This window comes from Staurois parvus, unplaced genomic scaffold (assembly GCF_062004578.1).
Source record: "Staurois parvus isolate SC_StPar_1 unplaced genomic scaffold, SC_StPar_1.0 ptg000394l, whole genome shotgun sequence".
Taxonomy (NCBI): Eukaryota; Metazoa; Chordata; class Amphibia; order Anura; family Ranidae; genus Staurois; species Staurois parvus.
The window spans coordinates 3,857,780-3,880,377 of NW_028318190.1; the positions used below are offsets into that span (position 1 = coordinate 3,857,780).

Sequence of the window (22,598 nt, forward strand, 5' to 3'; positions counted from 1 at the left end):
GTGCTGGTGGGGATGTCCCTATTTTGTTCCTATGCATCAGGAACCTCTCCCTAGGGTTAAATAAACTGTCCCTGTCCAGTGTGGACCATGTCTCTACTCTATCCACTTTGCAACTGCGTGGCAACTACAGTCGGGAACTGCTATTTATTAGCATTGCCCTCACTAAAGATGGCCACTAGGGTCAGCCAATGTTGCATTGTCCAATTGGACCACAGCTTTCCTGGTGACACCTACAAAGGCAGCAGAGGAACCATTGTTCTCTCATCCTTCATTTTCTTTTTTAAAAGGTTAGCAACACAGTGCCACCTACAGTGGGGAGGGTAAACTGCACCTGCCTACAAACATTTAAATGTTTCTTTTGGAAAGTGACCTGACCTAAGGCATAAGAGCAGCGCACTCTGTACTCTTGTCTACACACACAAACATTCACCCCCATAATGTATTTAAAGGTTTCAATTATTTATTTCAGGTACTTATATAGCACTGTCAATTTACATATATATTGTACATTCACATCAGTCCCTAACCCTCAAGGGGTGTACAATCTAAAGTCCCTAACTCACATTCATACATGCACATACTAGGGACAATATTTAGACAGGATCCAATTAACCTACCAGCAGGCCTTTGGAGTGTGGGAGGAAACCAGAGTACCCGGTGGAAATCCACGCAAGCACAGGGAAAACATGCAAAATCTAGGCAGGTGGTGCCATGGTTGGGATTCGAACCAACGACCCTAGTACTGCCAGGATGAAGTACTAATCATTTAGCCACTGTGCTGCTCCAACCATCTCTCCCTGTTCCCTTCTTTCCTCCAGAATGTACATGTTAAATTCCTGAAGTCACTCTTGAAATGTTTTATCCCTCAGACCTTTCACCATTTTTGTTACCCGTCTCTGGACTCGTTCTATCTTATCAATATCTTCTTTTAAGTGAGGTCTCCAGAACTGGACACAGTATTGTAAATGAGGTCTAACTAGAGATCTATATAGGGAAATCAGGACCTCCTTCCTCCTGCTGGTGTCCCATCTAGTGATGCATCCTAGACTTCTACACCGTCTTTCTATATTATGGAGAAAATGGGGAAGCATTCTGTAGACCTGTCCTAAGGTGGCAACGCTGCTCCTTCTTAGATACAGAAAAGAGAGATAGAGTGTTGTTATCCTACTGTTTTCAACCTAGTATGCCACTGGCAGGACAACCAGATGAAACTAAAAACCTGAGAAAAAACAAAACAATGGCAGCCACCACATATAATGACTGCTAAGCTGCAATATATTAAAAATTTTCTTGGGATTTGATATGCTTTGAGTTCTTCCACATCTGATAAGCTGTCATTATGGGCATATATGTCATCCCAACATTCTGCTTAGGCACATATTACAACATCATATACAATTACGAGTATTTAATAGGTTACGTACGAATTGCTTATGATGTGAAATTTCTCTCCCTTTGCAAATGTTAAATCTTCCACAGTCCTTGCATCATAATCGTACAAAGCAATAAAAGTGGTTGCTCCTCCTGAATCAGAAAAAACAAAACAACTTAGAATACAGTTGGTACTCCCTAGAGCTGAATACAGACATATAGCAGTAGTTATTTATTTAATTTAAAAAGTACCAATATACTACTCAGTGTTTACATAGTTGACTGGAGTGCCACTTCAAGTGTAAATGGCAGGACTGCTCTTAGAAATCATGGGGCCCAGTACCTGCACCTGATAGGGCTGCACCCCGTCCGAAAATATCACATGATATTTCCGCTAAATTTCCATGCCTGTGATGCAATGCTTTGCAGCCATGGCAGAAATTATACCCTTGTTGAACAAGACCCATTCAGAGTGCTTGGCAAGCACCCTGCAACTGTGGTGTGCTAGTGCAGAGTTAAAGCAGGCAGTGAGGAGGCAATATGCCTGCTAACCATCTGTCAAATGCTCTCTGAAGAGTGATCCAAATGCTGATTGCTCTTCAGAGAGCAAAGTAATGTGAATGAGTCCTTAATTTTTTTTAAATTATTTATTTATTTATTTATTTCTAGAATTTTATTTTTTATTTACAAACAGGCCCCTGATGTCTCACATTTGAGACCCAGAAAAGTACTGAGGGCATAGAATCCTCCATCCCTTTCTCTGCAGCCTTAGCTGCACAGATGAATGAATAGGAAACGCTCAGAGGCTTCCTGTTCATTCACAAACTAGAACATAGTAAGCACAGTTTACTGTGCTTCAGTAATGAATGGACACAGGAGCGATTGCTACCGTTTGCTCACTGTTTTCATTCAGGAAAGGAAGTAAATATGACAGGGGGTCCTGGCAGTGATGTGGGAGGGGGGTACGTGGGGGGACTGGACAGATGCTAGAACTGATCCTCCTGCAGGTGGAGCCACAAGAGTCACAAGTTTCAGCAATGAGACAGTACAGCCAATCCTCCTGCTCAGAAGGTGTCCGGACCCCCCTTTTGAACTTATCGGGCCTGGGCCCGGCACAGGAGATCCAGTTGTACTGCCTTAAGCAGCCCTGGTAAATGGGATTACCAAAAAAGGGAGGTGTGATTTTGTACATATGATAATTACTTTCTATATGGAAAGAGTTAAAGCTGTTAAAGTTAAAAATACCTCATTTCCTGCGATGTGGCGTCCTCAAGCTCCCTGCCCACCACTGACATATTTGGGGGGCTGGCTTCTGGGTCTCGATCGCTGGCCTCTGCCATTGGGATGATGTCACTCCTGTGCAAGCGCGGGAGTTCAGTCAGATTCAGCATTGCCGAGTTTGTACAGTGAGCCGTACAAATCCAGTGCGTGGCTCACTGTATAGGGACCTGACAGATGGGTAAGTAGCTTTAATGCAGAAGAGATAAAGCATGTCTCTTCTGCTTTAAAAAGCCTTCCTGTTCACTTATTTCAATGCCTTAACCTTAAGTTAAACTTTAAGATGGCCTTACACTGTTCAAATTTTGTTCAGTTGTTGACGAACTACATTCAGGGTTGGCTTCCTCTCGCAGAAAATCCTTTGAAAAAAATAGAAGGAGGGTGCAGAAAATTGTTGGCCGAACATTGGCTGCATCCAAAGAAATGCAGCACCTGTTCAGGTGTACTGACAGCCATTGGTGCCAGCTGTCAGAATACAATAGCTGCAGCAGGAGATTTGCTCATCTGTGCTGTATAGCGTGGATAGAAGAATTGAATTTTTTTTTCACTGAACTCAAAACCTAAACAAAAAAAATCCAATAGTGTATGCACAGCCTAACAGGAGCATATCTGCTGCCAAACCTGGTCTTATGTAGTGGTCTCACGGTATAAGTATAAATGATTTAGCCTCATTACCTGAAGATGTGGTGTATACAAAACCAGGTTGTACTCCTAACAGGAAAGATCCATCCATGATGGATATTGACTTATTGACTGGCAAGCTGAACTCATAGCTTGGGCGTGCTGTAGTGGGGTCTGGGTAATAGCGTTGATTGGGGTTCGTCTGCACATCCGTTTCCTCTGGTTTTTCTTCATTTGATTTTTTGCACTGTGCACAACCCATCACCTGCACAGAAAACATTTTATCATAATTAACCATCAAATGTGGTATCCCTATATACAGCTGTAGCACAAAGTGGCATCTAACATAAAGTTGAGCTAAATCTCTTGCAGTCATTGCATTCACAGAGGGGAGATTATTTTTCAGGGTTCTGGAACCTGGTAGAGATCAAAGCTGCCCAAGTCTGCCCAAAATAGAGAAAAGACCTTTTGGATTGACTTAAAGCTAAACTCAAGTCAAACAGATAAATACACAAACCAAATACAGAAAAGATAGCTGTTTTTCCTGCCATTGGGTTTACATTTCTGTCAATCCAGTCTTGAGAATTGCATAGCTTAGCCACAAAAAAAAGCCCTGCCTGGCAGGGCAGGCGACCTGTTTATACTACTGCAATTCAGTAAAATGTAAATATTTTTCCCTCCCCTAGTCTGTGACTGAACAGTGAAAAGAGAAGCAGCAGATTAATAAAATCATCTCATGCTAATCTCTCCTCATATCAGTATGTTCCTTGCACTACAGCACAACTGAGTGGCTCCTCCTTTCCCTCCACCAGTCTGAGCTCTGCTGTACAGGAACTGCAAGAAGCCGATACCAAGTTAAACTCAGGTGCTTAGGCTCCATGTACATTGCAGCTGATAAACTCACGTTTAGGAGCTTTTCTGCTTTTTTTTCAGCAGCCCCTGAACTCTCCCTAATGTTTTCCTATGTGTCCTTATACACATCATCGTTTACAGTCCTTTACAGGCAGTTGAGTTTACAGTAGTTTTTTTGAATGCACCAAACTTGCGTTCAGGAGTAGATTTTATCAGCGTTTCAAATGCAAACCGTGTTTATAAAAGTTTGCGTTTGGAAATTTTTTTTAACTCTTCCATTTCCAGATGATGTCCGGAGCCTTTTTTCATCATGAAAAATGCATGCAAAGCATTTCCCGGTACTCAAATGGACCTGGTACACCATACTTTGAGGTTTCACATGAAAGAAAATATGTTAGACACTGCTGCAATAATTTCTGCACAGAAATGAGCTGGAACACATCCAAACACCACAAAAAAAAAAACACAGCTAATCTCAACAAATACTGCTCTCTCTGCTCCTGCTCTCTCTATTTCTCTCAAAATGTCTGAAATAGTAATTTTTTTTTACTGTTTTTCAGTGCATTCTGGGCATTTTGGAAGGTCTCCTGAGGTTATCTTTAAAAAACACTTCTAAATGAAAATGCTCATAAACGCGGCTAAACGTTTTTTAACCTATGTTTTCCAGCAGTCAGTTTCCATCGTTCAGAAGTGTCCCGTGTACATGGAGCCTTACACTGGGCATATTACAAAACAAAAATACATTTATAAATGTATTAATGAAAACATAGCTGCAGAAATGTGCCTATTTTTTCTGCCTGGAGTTCAGCTTTACAGTATAACTAACAGCAAAACTTTTTTTTTAAGTCTTGGATAGAGTGGAGAAGTATTAAAACATCTGTTCATTTTTTTATTGCTGTCTGTGCCTCCAATAGGGAGATTCACACTCTTAATTTGTTATGCTTACTATTAATCAAAAGAGTGAAAGAAAATCCTAAATTTTAGATTGTCCCCATAAGAGGTATAGAGTAGAAATCTTCCAAAAAAAACCCCCACTGCAATGCTTTAGTACTTACAACAAAATATAATTTTGAATACACAAGCCATTTGAAAGGTTTTACTTACGGGTAAGGACAAGGTCAGAAGTCATAAGAAACACATCACCAATGTACAGCAGGCAAAGCCTATAAAACAGAATTTTGAAATGGTTTAAGTATAAGTATATCGAAACCCAAAAAAAAATTTATATATTGCAGTTTATTGTTCTATGGATGTGATGGTTTCAGTATTTTTTTCTTCATTCTCCTTTTCCTTTTTTTAACCAGGCAATCATACCTCCTGGATTCGCTGAAAATGTCCCGAGATTTGAGTCCTGGAGTCTGGCGAATTCAAGCTGAATCCCAAAGCCCAGTGCCAGAACAAGTTCTGGCATTTATCTTCACTAACTCCATAGCAGGGCCACGCTAGCGCGGTCACCTGGGTCACCTGCCCTGCATCTCTTGTGGGGTGCCTGTACCTGGGGTCCCAGATGCTGCAATTGTCCCCTCTATGGTATCCGGCATCTCTTTGATTTGGGAGAGGAGGAGAACCACTCCCAGTGTAAATCTTTGTTAACTAGCCCCGCTCACCCCCTTTCCCAGTCACTGTGACCCCCTACTCTGCAAGGCTCCATTATTAATAAGCTGACTAACTAAAGTTGGGAGGTATAGATTTGTACTAGAGGGTAGAGGATTTGTGTTAGAGGGAAGATTTTGTACGGGGAAGGGGGATTTTGGTGATAGGATTTGTGCTAGAATTGGGAAGAGGATTTGTGCTGATGTGAGAGATTTGAGGGATGGAGGATTTATGCTAGAAAAGATTTTGGGATGGGGGATTTGTGCTAGGATGAGCAGTTGTGCTGGGAGAGGGATGGAAAAATTGTGTTAGGAGGGAGATTAGAAGGGGAGAGGATTTGTGCTAGAAGTTTTGAAAGGATTTATACTGGAAGGGGGATTTTGGGGTGGGATTTGTGCTTGTGTAGGGGAGGCAATTTTTGCAAGTAGAATACATTTTGGGGATTTGTGATGCTGGAAGGGGGAATTTGGAGTAAGGAGGATTTGTGTTGGGGGGGGGGGTTGGAGATGGGAATTGGGTGGGGGAATATTTGCTAGGAGGGAGAGATTGGGGTGGAAAGAAATTTATTCTGGCAGGGGGCATTGGGGGAAGAGGATTTGTTTTGGGAGGGGGGATTGAGGATGAGTGGGGATTTGTGCTGGGTGCTGGACATACTGTACATACTCCTGATTACACAATCTTGATTCTTGAATTGCATTACACACCCTGAACCCCTGCACCCTGCATTATGTATCCTAAGCCTGACATTGACTGCAGCACTCTGTGCATTGCACATCCCTCACCCCTGCACTCTGCCTTTCAAACTCCTGCAATATACACACTATCAGGCCTGAACTTGGACAAAACATAGGCCTAGACATTTTATACCGAGCAGCCAATTTCTCCAGGGACTAGGAGGGATGGGTGAATGGGGGTCGGGCATTTGCAGGTATTGTTGGTGATAGTATATTCACAGAGTTGGTCTTCCACACTGTAATGTAAGTAGACACTGTAACATAAAGAAGACTGCACTGTAAAGAGGCACTGTATTGATTACAGTGCCCCTTTACAGTGCAGTTCCCTTTATATCACAGTGCCCCTTTACATTACAATGCCTCTAGCAATCACAGCCCCCTATCACAGTGCCACTTGCAGTCATGCCCACCCTCTTTCTCTCTAATCACAGTGCTTCCTATATATTCAGCAAAGAGATGGCCCAATCCAGCAAAAAGACATCCCCATCCAGCAAAGAGACATCCCCATCCAGCAAAGAGATATCATGAGCCAGCAAAGAGACATCCCCATATAGCAAAGAGACTGCCCTGTCCAGCAAAGAGACAGCCCTGTTCAGCAAAGAGACATGCCCAATCCAGCAAAGAGACAAGCTCAATCCAGCAAAGAGACATTCAAGTCCAGCAAAGAGACAGCCCAGTCCAGCAACGAGACATTCCAACCCAGCAATGAGGCATCCCAATCCAACAAAGAGACAGCCCAGTCCAGCAATGATGCAGTCCAATTCACCCTTGCTATAGAGGCCCAGTTCACAGAGATGTGGTGCAGAATTTCCTGATTTCTGTGCATTTCCAGCGCTGCATCAAAATTGCACTCTGTTCATGTGAACCGCTGCGGGTGTGTATGTTAAGATAACAACACCCCAAAACTGGTTTGCAGAATGCAGTGTGATTTGCAGAATCCGATTGCATGGGTATGAACACCCATGCAATCCGATTTTGGCAAAAAAAGTTTCCTGCAGCATTTTGGTGTGGATGCATGCAGTTTGAGCCGTACAAAATGAATAGGCTCAAACTGCATTGCTGTAAAAATGCATGTGATTTGCACAGGAATGCAGTGTGATTCCTCTGCGAATCACATAATATGTGCCACATCATGGCAGTGTGAACCGGGCCTTAATGCAGGACACCATGTTGGGTCCAAGAAGTTCACTCACACAAAGTGAGTGATACTGAACAGACAGAGAGCATGTCATGTCAGAAGGTAAAATGACAGCCACAGAGCTAGACACCCAAGCATCCTCTCATGTCTCATGATTAACATTTACTGTTAGAAACAATTTTAAGACAATTTGTATAGATTCAGTGTAACTCTGATGAGACTCTCCTCAGAGTTAAACTGAGTCTATGCAAATTGTCTCCTAATTTTTTCTAACAGTAAATGTTCACTCACTGGCAGTAACAGGCTGGCACTCACTTTTTCTTCGGTCCGGGCCACCTCCCTGTAGTGTCTGTGGCGGCAGCAAACAGTGACACCTATCTGGCATTAGGCAATGTGGTCTCCTCCAGCTCCTCCCCCTTCACAGTCACGGGTGGCCCACGGGTCAGCTGACCTCTAGCTCCCTCCCTCTGCTCTGTTGGCCATATTGGAGGGACTGACCAGCCGCACCAAGGAGAGACTCAGTAGCGGCGCAAGCTCCAGACGAGATGCAACTGAGCTGCCACATTTGCGTTTCATTGCGCCCCAGCCCCACATCATATTCATGTACATGCGGCCTCAGCCCACCGGGCAAATGCCTGGTGTGCCCTATGGCCAGTCCGGGCCTGCACATTATATTGTATATTACATACTTCTCACCATAATGTTCATTGTCTTAACAGTTGCTGATTGCTAAGCAGTCTGTGACTTTTTAGAGAAGCTCTTCTTTAAAGAATATGTAAACCCAACATTTCATATCACTGATGTGCCATGTACTTGTATCAAAAAGTATCCTGTTCTATTTATGTTACTTCCTTTGTGTGAAATCCCTGGTGTTCCTGCCAGTCCCTCTGCTTTCTTATTAAAAACTGACTACACTAGGCATGAGAGCACAGCATGATCAGTTCTCTAGGTATGCTGGGAACTTGGCATGCTTTCCTCTAATGATCGGACTTGTCCTGACACGCCCCCATACACAGCCATTCACTGAGAAGATCAGTGTTCTGCTGTTTCTCCTCCCACAGCTCTTATGCAGCTGAGAACAGAAGTAATCACCTATAAAAAAGGGGGAGAAGGGTATTTAGAATTATTTTTATATCTATACACAAATGTTTTTCCTTTAATTTCTATTTTAAACTGAATGGGTTGTTTTACAAAGTGAGGGATTACAATCACTTTACGGTAAGCTCAAAGTGTTAAAAAGGAGCTCCAGTCATTTGTATTGTAAAATAAAAATTGTAGCTGCTGACTTTCAATAAACACACACTTACCTGTCCCAGGAACCAGCAATGTCCTTACCTGCACCGTCCATTCTTTGCCTCTTCTCTCCATGGTGCCGGCATTTCAGCTGTGGGCACTAGGCTGTGACAGCTTGCAGCTTGCTTGTGCGGGTCGCACTGCACCTCCTGAATGATCCGGCAGTCTTCTGGGACCTGTGAAGTATCCCAGAAGACTGCAGGGCGGGGAAGGAGGGGGCCAAACTTCCACCTCAGATCCTGCGGCAAACTGAGCTGGAACTGGGTGCAGGTACATGTCAAAACTGCCCCCCCCCCAAAAAAAAAGGATGCCTAACAGCAGGGGAGAAGTACTTAAAGTCGAACTTCCCCTTCTGGGTGTAGCTCCGCTTAAAGCTCTCTGTCTTTTCAGTATGTGCAAAACCATATGTAATGGGGGCTCTTTCTTTTTAAATTGCTGTGCTTGGGTTTATATATATCTGTGAGACTCTTGCTTGTGCCACAGAAATCAAAACATATTTTATAGATACAAGGAAGCCTGGGTTGTGTTTAACCATGCTCTTTAAGCCCCTCCTGTTGTTACCAGTTTGGTCATGCCCTCTTTTTTACCAGAGTGTGCTACGCATGCATGGTCATTACCTCCCTGAAGTGTTACTCGTTCTTAAGTTCTAAAGTTGGATAATATGGGTAATCCTGGAAGTAACACTTTCTGTCCTAGGTTGACAGCACTCACTAAATTGCATCTAGAGAGGAGCAGCATTGTCACTCTAGGACAGAAAGTTTGTTAAGACTACAGAATACATCCCCCTCTCCTCCTCTTCATAACATATAGTTTACAAAGGAGAACTTTGTGGGGAATATAATACCAGTGGGCCAGGGCTGCATGTCCTAACAAGAGCTATGTCCTCTCTGCCATCCCCGTTGTGTTCTCTCTCTCAGACCCACTTTGTCCTCCCTGCAGGCCCCACTGTGTCTGTGAGGGACCGCCGAGCGGCACCACTAGCACTCCACTGGTCAGGCGTGCCCAGAGCGCGGAATCTAAGCCCCAGGGTACTTGTTCACCAGGGCCCCTGATGGTGGGGATGGACTTGTAGTACCCCGAGACCAGGTCGCCTCTACTGAGCACACCTGTCAGTGGTAGGGGTGTCCGCCAGGGGTTCCAACCAGGGAGAGCCAAATGTGAGGAGGTCGGGCGACCCCGATGGGATGGATGGATGGATGGCTGAGCAAGTGCGTAGTCAGACAGGCCGAGTCGGTAATGTAGAGGACGGTAAGGTACAAGGGAGCAGGCAGAGAATCGTCGGGTCACATGCCAGGTCAGCAACAGGAGGTCAGATCTAATGAGGGGCATCCAGGGAGAGAGGTCGGGCAAGCAAGGGTCTGGGCAGGAGAAATCAGCAAGGTCAATAGCAATCCGGGTCAATAACTTACTAGGCACAGGTACAGGAACGCAGGAAGCAGGTAAGACCAGAAGGCAACGAAATGACAGCTCAGGGACATTTAAATATCCCGCCCTGCGCTGCCATTGGTGCCCAGCGGGCGGCCGCGGCTTCTACTGCGCATGCGCGAACTCGAACGCCGCGGCCGGCCCGGAACTAGTGCCCGTGTACTGGGAGGAGCAGTGCGCCTGCGCCGGGACCATCGAGGCACGGAACGAGGGGATCCCTGACATTGCCCCCCCCCTACGGGCAACCTCCGGATGCCCACCCGATCTCTCCACCACGGGTGATCACAAAGAAACCTCCGGACAAGCCTAGGTGCATGGACATTATGGGCTGGTTCCCACGAATTGTCCTCAGGGCCGTAGCCCTTCCACTTGATGAGAAATTGGGTCTGGCCCCCCCTTCGACGGCACTTCAAGATTGCCTCCACCTCGAATTCTTCTTCCTCTTCAACCGTTACGGCCTCCGGGGGCCTGGATTCCCGTTCCGGGAAGGCATCAGGGACTACCGGTTTCAACAGGGACACGTGGAAGACAGGGTGGATCTTGAGTGTGTCAGGGAGAACAAGTTCATAGGCCACCTCATTGACCATCCGTTTGATGCAAAAGGGGCCTATGAATTTAGGTCCCAACTTTTTTGACGGGCAGAGCATCCTCAAGTTTGACGTAGCCAGCCAAACCTTCTCTCCGGGCTGCAACACCAGGTCCCCTCTTCGCTTTCTATTAAAAGCCCTCTTGTAGTCTTCTTGGGCTTGACGGATGGCTTCCTGTAGTTTCTTATTGTTGGAGGTGAAGAAGGTCAGTGCATCCTGTGTCGCTGGAATCGGGCATTCCGGGACCAAGTCCGGGAGGAAGACAGGATGAAACCCATAGTTGGCGAAGAACGGGGACTGCCCAGTTGCTGAATGGCAAGCGTTGTTGTACGCGAATTCTGCCAAAGGGAGGAGTGGCACCCAGTCGTCCTGAGAGAATGATGTGTAGCATCGCAGGTATTGCTCCAGGGTCTGATTAGTCCTTTCAGTCTGGCCATTGGTCTGAGGGTGAAATGCCGAGGAAAGAGACAGCTTGATATCCAGGGCTTTGCATAACGCCCTCCAAAACCGCGAGGTAAACTGCACCCCTCGGTCCGAGACGATGTCTTCGGGAACCCCATGCAGTCTAACGATCTCTCGAATAAAGACTTGCGCCGTCTCGGCTGCAGATGGAGTCTTCCGTAAAGGGATGAAATGGGCCATCTTGGATAAGCGGTCCACGATCACGAGAATTGCTGTGTGGTCCAGTGAAGGTGGGAGCTCGACTATGAAGTCCATGGAGATTTTCTGCCAGGGCCGTTCAGGGATGGGCAATGGACGTAGCAGGCCCCATGCCTTATTCCTTGAAGGCTTGTTCCGCTGGCAGATGGCACAGGAGCTCACGTAGTTCTTACAATCCTTGGCCATGTCCGGCCACCAGAAGGAACGTCGGAGGAGTTCCAGGGTCTTGACCGGTCCAAAATGTCCTGCCAGTGGGTGGTCATGGCAATGTCCCAAGACTAAGGTTCGGGCATCCTCTGGCACCACAATCCGGTCCTCCCTCCATAGGAGTCCCTCCTTGTTCTGGAGGGGGGCCCCATCGGAGGTAGACATCGCTGTGGACGCCCTCAGGATCTCGGAGCGAAGGTTTGTCTGAAGGGCCAAGAAATTTCCTGCAGGAAGAATAGTGTCGGGCACTGGGATCTCCTTGGTGTCCTCATACATGCGCGACAATGCGTCAGGCTTTGTGTTTTTCGAGCCGGGCCTGTATGTGATGTGGAACTGGAACCTCGAGAAAAACAATGCCCATCTTGCTTGTCGTGGGCGTAGGCGTTTGGCCGTCCTCAGATATTCCAGGTTCTTGTGGTCCGTGAAAATCAGGATGGGATGGGAGGCACCTTCCAGCAGGTACCTCCATTCCTCTAAAGCGGCTTTGATAGCCAGTAGCTCGCGATCCCCAATGTCGTAGTTCCTCTCCGCCGGGGTAAGTTTCCGTGAAAAGAATGCTACTGGGTGAAGTAATTCCTTGGCGCCCTTCCGCTGGGAAAGGATGGAGCCGACCGCGTTTTCAGATGCATCTACTTCTAAGATGTAGGGCAGGGAGGCGTCGGGATGACCCAGAATGGGTGCTGAGGTAAATAACCTTTTTAGTGCTTCAAAAGCTTCCTGTGCCTCGGGCGTCCATCTGAATCGCGTCCCAAGTTTAGTTAATTGAGTGATGGGGGAGACCAGACCCGAGAAGTTCTTGATAAACTTCCGGTAGAAATTTGCGAACCCAATAAAACGTTGGACACTTTTCCTGTCCATGGGTTCAGGCCAATCTAGGATCGCTGAGACCTTCTGAGGGTCCATTGCGACCCCCGTGGCGGAGATAATCAGACCCAGGAATGTAACGCTAGCCTGTTCAAAGCAGCATTTCTCTGCTTTAGCGTACAACCCGTGCTGCCGCAACCGCCCCAACACCTTCGTTACATGTACCCTGTGCTCCCCCAGGGAGGATGAGAAAATCAAAATGTCGTCTAAGTAGACGATGACAAAGATGTCCAGGAAGTCCCTAAAGATGTCGTTTACAAAGTGCTGGAAGGTGGCTGGCGCATTGCATAACCCGAAAGGCATGACCAGGTATTCAAAATGGCCGAAACGGGTGCGGAAGGCCGTCTTCCACTCATCCCCCTCCCTTATGCGAACCAAATTGTAGGCTCCCCTTAAGTCCAACTTGGTAAATACCACTGCAGCTTTTAAGCTCTGGAATAATTCAGGTACCAGCGGTAATGGGTAACGATTTTTAATGGTGACCCTATTCAGCTCCCGATAGTCAATGCATGGCCTCAAAGTCTTGTCCTTCTTTTCTACAAAGAAGATCCCTGCACCTGCTGGGGAAGTGGAGGGATGGATGAATCCCTTTCGGAGGCTATCCTCAATATAGTCCTTCAGGGCCCCTAATTCTAGCTCAGAAAGGGGAAAAATTCGCCCGAACGGGATTTCAGAACCGGGCAACAGATCAATCGGGCAGTCATATGGGCGGTGGGGGGGTAGAGCATCTGCTCCCCGTTCACTGAACACATCAAGAAACTTGTGATAGGCTGCAGGAATCACTTGTTTCAGGCTGTCATCCCCTTCAGAGCACAGAAGAACCTGGGGGACCTCCGGGCCCGAAGTTCGACACAGTTCCCGACAATATGGGGAAGGGAACGAGACAACCCCAGTTTCCCAGTCAATTTGGGGGTTATGGGCCCGCAACCAAGGGAGCCCCAGAATGACTGGGAAAAGGGGTGATGCAATAGCATCCAGGCGGAGGAGTTCCCGGTGCTGACCGGCAATGAAAGTCATAATGGAAGGGGTCTCCTGGTTGACTACTCCTGACTTTATCCGGGAACCATCAGCCAAAAAGATATGAAACCCCTTCTCCTTTGGGCGGAGGGGAATACCCTGCTGGTGAGCAAAATTGATATCCACAAAACAGCTGCATGCCCCCGAATCAACTATGGCCGTCACCTCCACGGTCCTTTCGGAAAGCTGAAAGGAGAGGGGAACAACTAAGTACTGGGACGGAGCCATATCGCCAACAGATAAAGAAGATGAAGTGAACTTACTCAGTTTCTGCGGGCAGGAACGCACCATGTGACCAGCTTCGCCGCAGTACAGGCACAGATTCTGGGAGCGTCTGCGCTGGCGTTCCTCAGGCGATAGTTTAGGCCGAGCCAGGCCTAGCTGCATGGGTTCGGGAGCATCTTCAGGCGGCAGGTTCTGGATGCTTGGCCTAGTATGTTGACCGGATCCCTGAAATGACCCCCAGGGATTTCCGCGACCCTGACCAGACCTCTCCAATCTGCGCTCCCGTAGTCTACGGTCAATTTTAATAGTGAGTGCAATCAAGTCCTCTAATATCTCGGGCACCTCTACCCGGGCGAGCTCGTCTTTCAGAGCCTCAGATAGGCCCATACGAAACTGGTGTAAAAGGGCGAACTCGTTCCAACGAGTGTCACCCATCCAGCGCCTAAAGTCAGAGGCGTATTCCTCAGCCACCCGCCGACCTTGTCGGAGTGCGTATAATGTGGCCTCGGCCGAGGCCGCCCGTTGTGGGTCATCATATAAGATGGCCATGGCGTTAAAGAAGCTGTCGACCGAAACCAGGTGAGGGTCATTGTTTCCCCTTAGTCGGTGGGCCCAGTCTTGGGGTTCACCCTGCAACAGGGAGACAACAAACCCCACTTTCACTGACTCTGTCAAAAAGGTCCGTGGCTGTAGTTCAAAAAAGAGCAGACAAGAGTCACGAAATGACCGAAAGCGTGTGCGATCCCCATGGAAGCGCTCGGGTAAGGGTACTCGGGGTTCCGCCATAGGGAGTGATGTGGGAGGCCCAGGAGCCGGCTCGTGGGCTGCTGCGATTGGTGGTGCAGGAGCCGGGGCCTGTGAAACAGGAACAGATATGGTGCAGGCCTGAAACCGATTCTCGATCTGCAGACATCTGTCCTGTAATGTGTTTACAGCTTGCGTCAGGGTAGCCAGGTGCCTGCAAACCTCGTCCAACGGGGAGAGTCCTCCTCGAGGCTCAGTCATGGCCTTCTGGTACTGTGAGGGACCGCCGAGCGGCACCACTAGCACTCCACTGGTCAGGCGTGCCCAGAGCGCGGAATCTAAGCCCCAGGGTACTTGTTCACCAGGGCCCCTGATGGTGGGGATGGACTTGTAGTACCCCGAGACCAGGTCGCCTCTACTGAGCACACCTGTCAGTGGTAGGGGTGTCCGCCAGGGGTTCCAACCAGGGAGAGCCAAATGTGAGGAGGTCGGGCGACCCCGATGGGATGGATGGATGGATGGCTGAGCAAGTGCGTAGTCAGACAGGCCGAGTCGGTAATGTAGAGGACGGTAAGGTACAAGGGAGCAGGCAGAGAATCGTCGGGTCACACGCCAGGTCAGCAACAGGAGGTCAGATCTAATGAGGGGCATCCAGGGAGAGAGGTCGGGCAAGCAAGGGTCTGGGCAGGAGAAATCAGCAAGGTCAATAGCAATCCGGGTCAATAACTTACTAGGCACAGGTACAGGAACGCAGGAAGCAGGTAAGACCAGAAGGCAACGAAATGACAGCTCAGGGACATTTAAATATCCCGCCCTGCGCTGCCATTGGTGCCCAGCGGGCGGCCGCGGCTTCTACTGCGCATGCGCGAACTCGAACGCCGCGGCCGGCCCGGAACTAGTGCCCGTGTACTGGGAGGAGCAGTGCGCCTGCGCCGGGACCATCGAGGCACGGAACGAGGGGATCCCTGACAGTGTCCTCTCTGCTGACCCCGCTGTATCCTCTCTCCCGGCCCCGCTTTGCCCTTTCTGCCAGCCTCGCTGTGTTCTCTCTCCCGGCCCCTCTGTGTCCTCTCTACTGACCCAGCTGTGTCCTCTCTGCTGGCCCCGCTGTGTCCTCTCTCCTGACCCAGCTGTGTCCTCTCTGCTGGCCCTGCTGTGTCCTCTTTGCTGAACCTACTGTGTCCTCTCTGCTGGCCCCACTGTGTCCTCTCTGCCAGCCCTGCTGTGTCCTCTCTGCTGGCCCCGCTGTGTCCTCTCTCTCAGCTCCGGTGTGTCCTCTCTCCACCCTGCTGTGAGTCTTCTCACTCGGCCCCCGTGTCCTCTCTGCCACCCTGCTGTGTCCTCTATGCCAGCCCCTCTTAGTCCTCTCTGCCAGCCCCACTGTGTCCTCTCTCCTGTCCCCCCGTGCTCTTTTCCGGCCCCTCCTCCTCCTGATGTGTCAGGATGGAGAGTAGGGAAGAGGCTGTTAAATATGTCATTTACGGTCCCTTCCTTGTCTGAATAGACAGTCAGTGATCAGTACTGATCACTGACTTTGTCCATTCACAACTGAGGCATAGTAAACTGTGTTTACTATACTTCAGTTTATGAATGAACGGGAAGCTCGGTACAGAGCTGTTTCTATCCATTCATTTTGTGCTGCTGAGGCTGCAGAGATGGAGACTGAGGGTTGTGCTTTCAATCTCCTTTCTCTGTCTCAAAGGTGAAACATTAGAGGTCTGTTTAGACCCCTGATATCTAACCAAAGCTTCCCAACAGGGCTTCTAAAAGAAATGTATAAACAAATAAATAAAAAAATGATAAAATTAAAAAACTACTGAGTCGTAAAGGTAGCATTTGCAACTGGGCTCTGGTGTTGCAGGACCAGGCTCCAAAGGAAAGGCCCCCAGGATCAGGGCTGCTCAGTCTTAAATGCCTATTTTTTGCCCCAGTTTGGGCCTGGGTCTGTGTAAAATAAAATAAAAAAACATGATCCTAGCTTAGGGGGGGTTCTTTGGGCATAAAAAGTTGTGTGCCTACAGGCTCTAGTGATGGAACTCTAGCCTGAGGATTTACTATTGACCCATCTTGTATTTCTTTTCATTCCCTTCAGTTTGTTCATTGTTACCCTTTTTCATTCTGGTCATTGTCTCCTGCTATTATTATTACTTTCACAATTTTCACCTTGAGTATATTAGAAAAGACTCTTTATTTTTCTGTATATCAGTCAGTATACCATTAGGTAGAAATATTGCCAAAACGTTCTCTAGCCAATAATGTCACCTTTTTACATTGCTTTGTGAGCCCTGCTCATAAACCTTGGTAATTATTCATATTCTGAGCAAATTGTGACCTCTTCCTTCCTGCTTAGACTGACATGGTCATTTACTTCCTCAATGGTTTTGGGCTGGGGCTGACAAGCTGTCTTTTAAAGGGAAAGTACAGTTCATTTGCAGCAAACATATTTCCAATTGTCACCTATTACTAGCTTAATATATTTTTATGTGACTTTCACACTTTGAAATATTTGCTCTTTCCTATTATTTCTTTTTTATTATTAATACAGTAAGTCCCCGACTTTCGGACATTCGAGTTGCGAAGTTTCACAGATACGAATGGACCTCGCAATACAAACATTCGTAGATGCGAACAAAGCACCAGAAGTAGCTCACGTGTCTGCCGGACATTGTCACAGCTGCACTGCTGTGTGCTTACTGTACAGTACAGTGCGATAGTGTACTGTACAGAGCCCAGGATTTCCGGTAGTAAGAGGAAAAGCAGTGGTGATGTGGAGGGGACTGCTAGGAAGTACAAAGCAATAACCATGGAAACAAAAGTGAAAATAATTGAGAAATTGGACCGAGGGAAAAAGATGGTAGACATTGCTCATTCTTATAACATGAATTGTTCAACCATTGGCACAATTCTAAAGAACAAGGCGAAGATCATGGAACATGTGAAGTCTGCTGTGCCTATGAAGTCAACAATAATATCCAAAAAGCATGGTAAAGTGATAGAGGAGATGTAGAAACTTCTCAGTGTGTGGATGCAGGATCAGCATCAGTGTCGAGTCCCACTCAGCTTAATGCTTATTCAAGAAAAAGCTGAAAGCCTGTTTGAAGACTTGGATAGTGTACCAGCCATGGATAGTGTTAACAGATTCAAGGTTAGAGCCAACCTTCACAGCATAAAGGTATGTGGTGAGGCTGCCTGTCAGGAATGAACTCGACAATGGTGGTGGGACTCACCTGCCTTGTGGGCTGCAGTACCAAGGCTGACCAGCGGGTGCTCTCAGCAGCCAGTGTTTCACTACTGCAATCAAGCCATCACCTGAGGCTGATTGCAGGAGGTGTATTTAAGCAGGACCAGGCCTGTGATTAGTGCCTTGGTGTATTGCTCCCTTGTGCCCTGGATCCTGATTGCGATTGCTTGACTCTCTGCTTTGATCCTGACTCTGCATGAACTCTGCCTGTACCGACCTCGGCTACTCCTGACCACTCTCCTGCCTGCTCCTTGTACCTTGTCTGCCCATTAGCTACCAACCTGGCCTGCCCAACTACGTTTGGTGTTGTACATATTGTTATCTGTTGGAGGTTTGGTTTTGTTTGCACTGTGTTTATGTTTAGCCTTGCACTGCGTTTATGTATTGTTTAGCCTTTAATAAATTGCATTGTTTTATACTATACCTGAAGTCTGCGTTTCCCTGTGTCGGTCCACACATCTCTGGTCATACCCGGATCCTTGACACTGCCAGTGCAGATACCATAGCTACCCAAGAATTTCCAGCAACACTTATTTACATTGCTTATTTACCCCAACAGATTTTTAACATCGATGAGACAGTACTGTACTGGAAGAGGATGCCAGAATGAAGTTACATCAGCAAAAGAGGAAAAGGTGATCCCAGGCTTCAAAGCAGCAAAGGATAGATTTACTCTGTTGCTTGGTGGATATGAAACTAAAGCCTCTCTTAGTTTACCATTCAGAGAACCCAAGAGCCCTCAAAAACCTGTTGTGTGGAAGAGTAACTTGAAAGCCTGGGTTACACAGGTCATTTTCCAGGACTAGTTTTCCCACCACTTTATCCCAGAGATAGAGAAATATTGTTTGGAGAAAGATATCCCATTCAACATTCTTTTGTTGCTTGACAATGCACCAGGTCACCCCCAATTCATGGATGACTTTCATCCCAACATCAAAATAGTGCAACTGCCACCGAATACTACGGTGCTCATCCAACCCATGGACCAAGGAGTTATTGCGACTTTCATGAAATATTATTTACGTCACACTTTTCATCAGGCAGTGAAGGCAACCTTGCGACAATTTTGGAAGGACTATGACATCTACAAGGCCATAAAAAACATCAACTTTGCTTGGCGTGAGGTTTTGGCTGTCACCATGAATGGGGTTTGGAAGAACCTTGAAGATGAACAGATGAAGTTCATGGACTTGAGAAGATGGGTAAGGAGTCCAAAGAGGTCTTCAACAACTTAGTGACCCTTAGCACGAAGCTGGAGCTAGATCTTAAAGAGGACGACTTCATTGAACTCCTTGCTGTGCAACATGAGGAGCTTACTAATGAGGACCTGATGGAATTAGAGGCCCAGTGAAAAGACGAAGAGAGCCAAGAGGAAGATGTAACTGAAGAACCAAATAGATTCACAACACAGGAAATGGCAAGGGGATTTTCTTTACTTGAAAAGGCACTGTTAGTTTTTGAGGCACAGGACCCCAACGTAGAATGATACACAAAGGTTGCAGCAGCCGTTCACAATGCCATCCAGTGTTACAGAGTCATCTATGATGAGAAAAAAAGAGCTACTACTCAGACATCACTGGATCATATTTCCAGAGGGTAGACAGAATTTAATCCATCAAATAACCTGTGTCATCAACATCAGGTATGAGTGAAATTCCATCTTGCCCTCCATCTCCTATTGCTGATGATCCTTCAGCTCCGTCAACATCAGGTGTGGGCCAAATTCCATCTTGCCCTCCATCTCCTATTGCTGATGATCCTTCAGCTCCACCATCTCCCAGCTACCCTCCCTCCTCTAGTTAGTAACTCTCTTCCACTATATGCCAGTTGTGGTACTGTACTGTACTACCATTTTAAGGTAACTGTAAAAGCAAAAATAGTTTATTTACAGTTGTACTGTACCACCAGTTAAGGTACAGTAACTGTAAAAGTAAAAAAAGTTTATTTACAGTTGTACTGTACTACCATTTTAACCACTAGGGAACCGACCACAGTAGATATACTGCGGCAAAGCAGCCCCTGTGCGCAGAATCACGTTTATAAACGTCATCCTGTTTACATGGTAGGGGGCGCGCACAAGGCACCCGACCGCCCTACCCGCGGCAACGATCACAGCCGCGGGTGTCAATCACAGGGTCCCGGCCGGTGATTACCCGCAGCTCTCCTCTCTGTCAGTTTCCAGCACACTGTTCCGGAGAGCAGAGCTTAGCTTTCCGGGACAGTGTGTAACAGTGAAGTACACACCCCCGTCCCCTAGTAAAACATTCCCCTCACACAGTTAACTATTTGATTGCCTAAAAATGTTAACCCCTTCCTCCTCAGTGCCATTAGTACAGTGTCAGTGTTTTTTTTTTGCACTGATCACTGTATTGGTGTCACTGGGTAAGTCAGTGACCCCAAGTCAGTCCCCCCCCAGTGTCAGCATGACCGCTGCAGTCCCGCCATAAGTCGCTGATCGTCGCCATAAGTTGCTGATTGCCACCATAAGTCACTGATCACAGCTATTAGTATATATATAAAAAAAAAAATCCAGTATCTATACTGCCATTTGTGCACACTATAATGTTCACGTAAACCAATTAATTTACACGTATTGTGATTTTTTTTTTTTAGCAAAAACATGTCGCAGAATACATTTTGGCCGAAATTTATGATGAAATTTGAATTTTACATATTTTTCTGGACATGTTTTATAGCAAAAAGTCCAAAATATTGTTTTTTTACTCAAAATTGTTGCTTTTTGTTATAGCGCAAAAAATAAAAACTCACAGGCGATCAAATACTACCGAAAGAAAGCTCAATTCATGATTTGTGCTCCCATGGTTTTCACGCCCCTCCCAGATAGCGTCAGATTGCCCGTCAGTACACCAGTAATCACATTTAACCCCTTGATTGCCAGGAACACGCTCATACACAATAAACCTCCATTGCTAGTATAGTGTCTGAACGGATCAATAACTTTGATCAGATCAGCACTATACCAGCATTCACATTAGTATAGCGTTCACAAAAACGTAGCATTAGCGGGATCAGCCCGGCACCTGCCAGCACCTGCATTTAGCCCCTGCGTTTATCCCCCCCTTCTCCCCCAGCAAGTGCAGTGTCAGTAGGTCAATGACACTTGATACATTGCACACAAAACCGCAGTGTTGGCAGAATCAGGCCTGATCTCTGTTAGCACTTCAATGCAAATTTTGATGACTGGCAGAGTGCCAGTACTAGTGCCACGCTACCTTTTGGTGAACTGGCGAGCTCTAGTGGCCTAGTACATCCTGGTCTTTCACATACCTCTCAGATTGTAAGCTCCAAGGAGCAGACCCTCCTAACCCTCTTGTATTGAACTCTATTATTGCTGTATTGTCTCCCGTTTTATTGTAAGACGCTGAGCAAACCGTTGGCGCTATATAAATCTTATATAGTAATAATAATACCAGCACTGCAGTATCACTTGGTGACATGACGAGTCCCATAAGTGTAGTACAAGCTGATGCGGTGGTGAGCACAAGTATTGTCCCGCAACCACCAAGAATTTGCACACAGGCCCGTAGAGCCCCTAGTATCCTTCCGGATGTGCTTGCAAATCCCGATTGGCAGCCCACAAATTCTGCAGAACCTGTACTTCCCCCATTCACTGCCCAACCCAGAATTCAGGTGGAAACAGCAAATTTAACTACTCCCCTTGATTTTTAAAGCTGTTTTTCATGGAATATCTGTATGCATTGATTGTGGATCAAAGCAATTTATATGCACAACAATTTATCCCAACCCAAATTCAAGCCTTGCTAGACCATTCACATGGAAACTCATTATGGTTTCCGAATTTAAATTTTTTTTGGACCTAACCCTCAATATGGGCATTACTAAAAAAATGAATTGCGGTTGTATTAGTCCACAGACCCAATTCATGATATGCCCGTGTTCTCTGCTGCCATGGCCAGGCACATGAGAGTATAATGTGTTTTATGCATTTCAACGATAATACACTCTGTCGTCCTTGGGGTGACCCTGAATTTAACCGGCTCCATAAAATTCAGCCCCTCGCAAATCACCTTAACCAAAAATTTGCAGATGTCTATACTCCCCAGCAAAGTTCTGCGTTGATGAGTCCCTTATTAATTTTTCTGGCCACCATGCATTCAAACAATTTCTCCCTAGCAAGCGTGCCAGATATGGGGTCAAGATGTAGAAGACCTGTGAGAGGACAACAGGATATACTTATAAGTTTCGGATTTATGAGGGAAAAGATAGTCACGTGGAGCCCCCCGGATGCCCAGACTACATGGGAAGCAGTGGCAAGATCGTTTGGGACTTGGTGTCATCCTTTTTCTATATGGGGTACTACACATGGACAATTTTTTATTCAAGCGTGCCACTATTTAGACATTTGTACAATCTTGGAACTGGCGCATGTGGCACCGTGCGACCTACTGTGTGCCCACCATTAGAAGTGGGTGGATGCAGGGCGGTATATTCTAATAGTGGGCATACCACACACTTTTTCTGGCAGAAATTTCTTCTCTTTTTTTTATTTAGACCACAGGGTGCATACAAAAAAAAAAAAATAACATAGCATATATACCCAACAAGGATCAGCAATGTACTGGTACATCCCTGGACTTTGGTTATACCAGGATGATGCCTACTGCTGCAGGCATCATTCTGGTATCGTTTTTTCAGCCGGCGATCGGCTTTCATGTAAAAGCAATACTAGTGTCTAATTAGCTGCAGGATTGCTTATACAAGCAGTG

The 22,598-nt window shown here is 46.7% G+C and overlaps 1 protein-coding gene across 1 annotated transcript in view; it reads right to left on the minus strand.

Moving 5' to 3' along the window:
• Positions 1–22,598, minus strand: part of FGR (FGR proto-oncogene, Src family tyrosine kinase) — a 132,875-nt gene that overhangs the window by 58,917 nt on the left and 51,360 nt on the right. The window contains exons 2-4 of the mRNA XM_089686253.1: positions 5,227–5,285; positions 3,325–3,535; positions 1,425–1,524 (exon numbers count right to left, since the gene is read on the minus strand). Coding sequence (XP_089542379.1) covers positions 1,425–1,524; positions 3,325–3,532 — 308 coding nt within the window. The 5' untranslated portion in view covers positions 3,533–3,535; positions 5,227–5,285. The remainder of the gene's footprint in view (positions 1–1,424; positions 1,525–3,324; positions 3,536–5,226; positions 5,286–22,598) is intronic.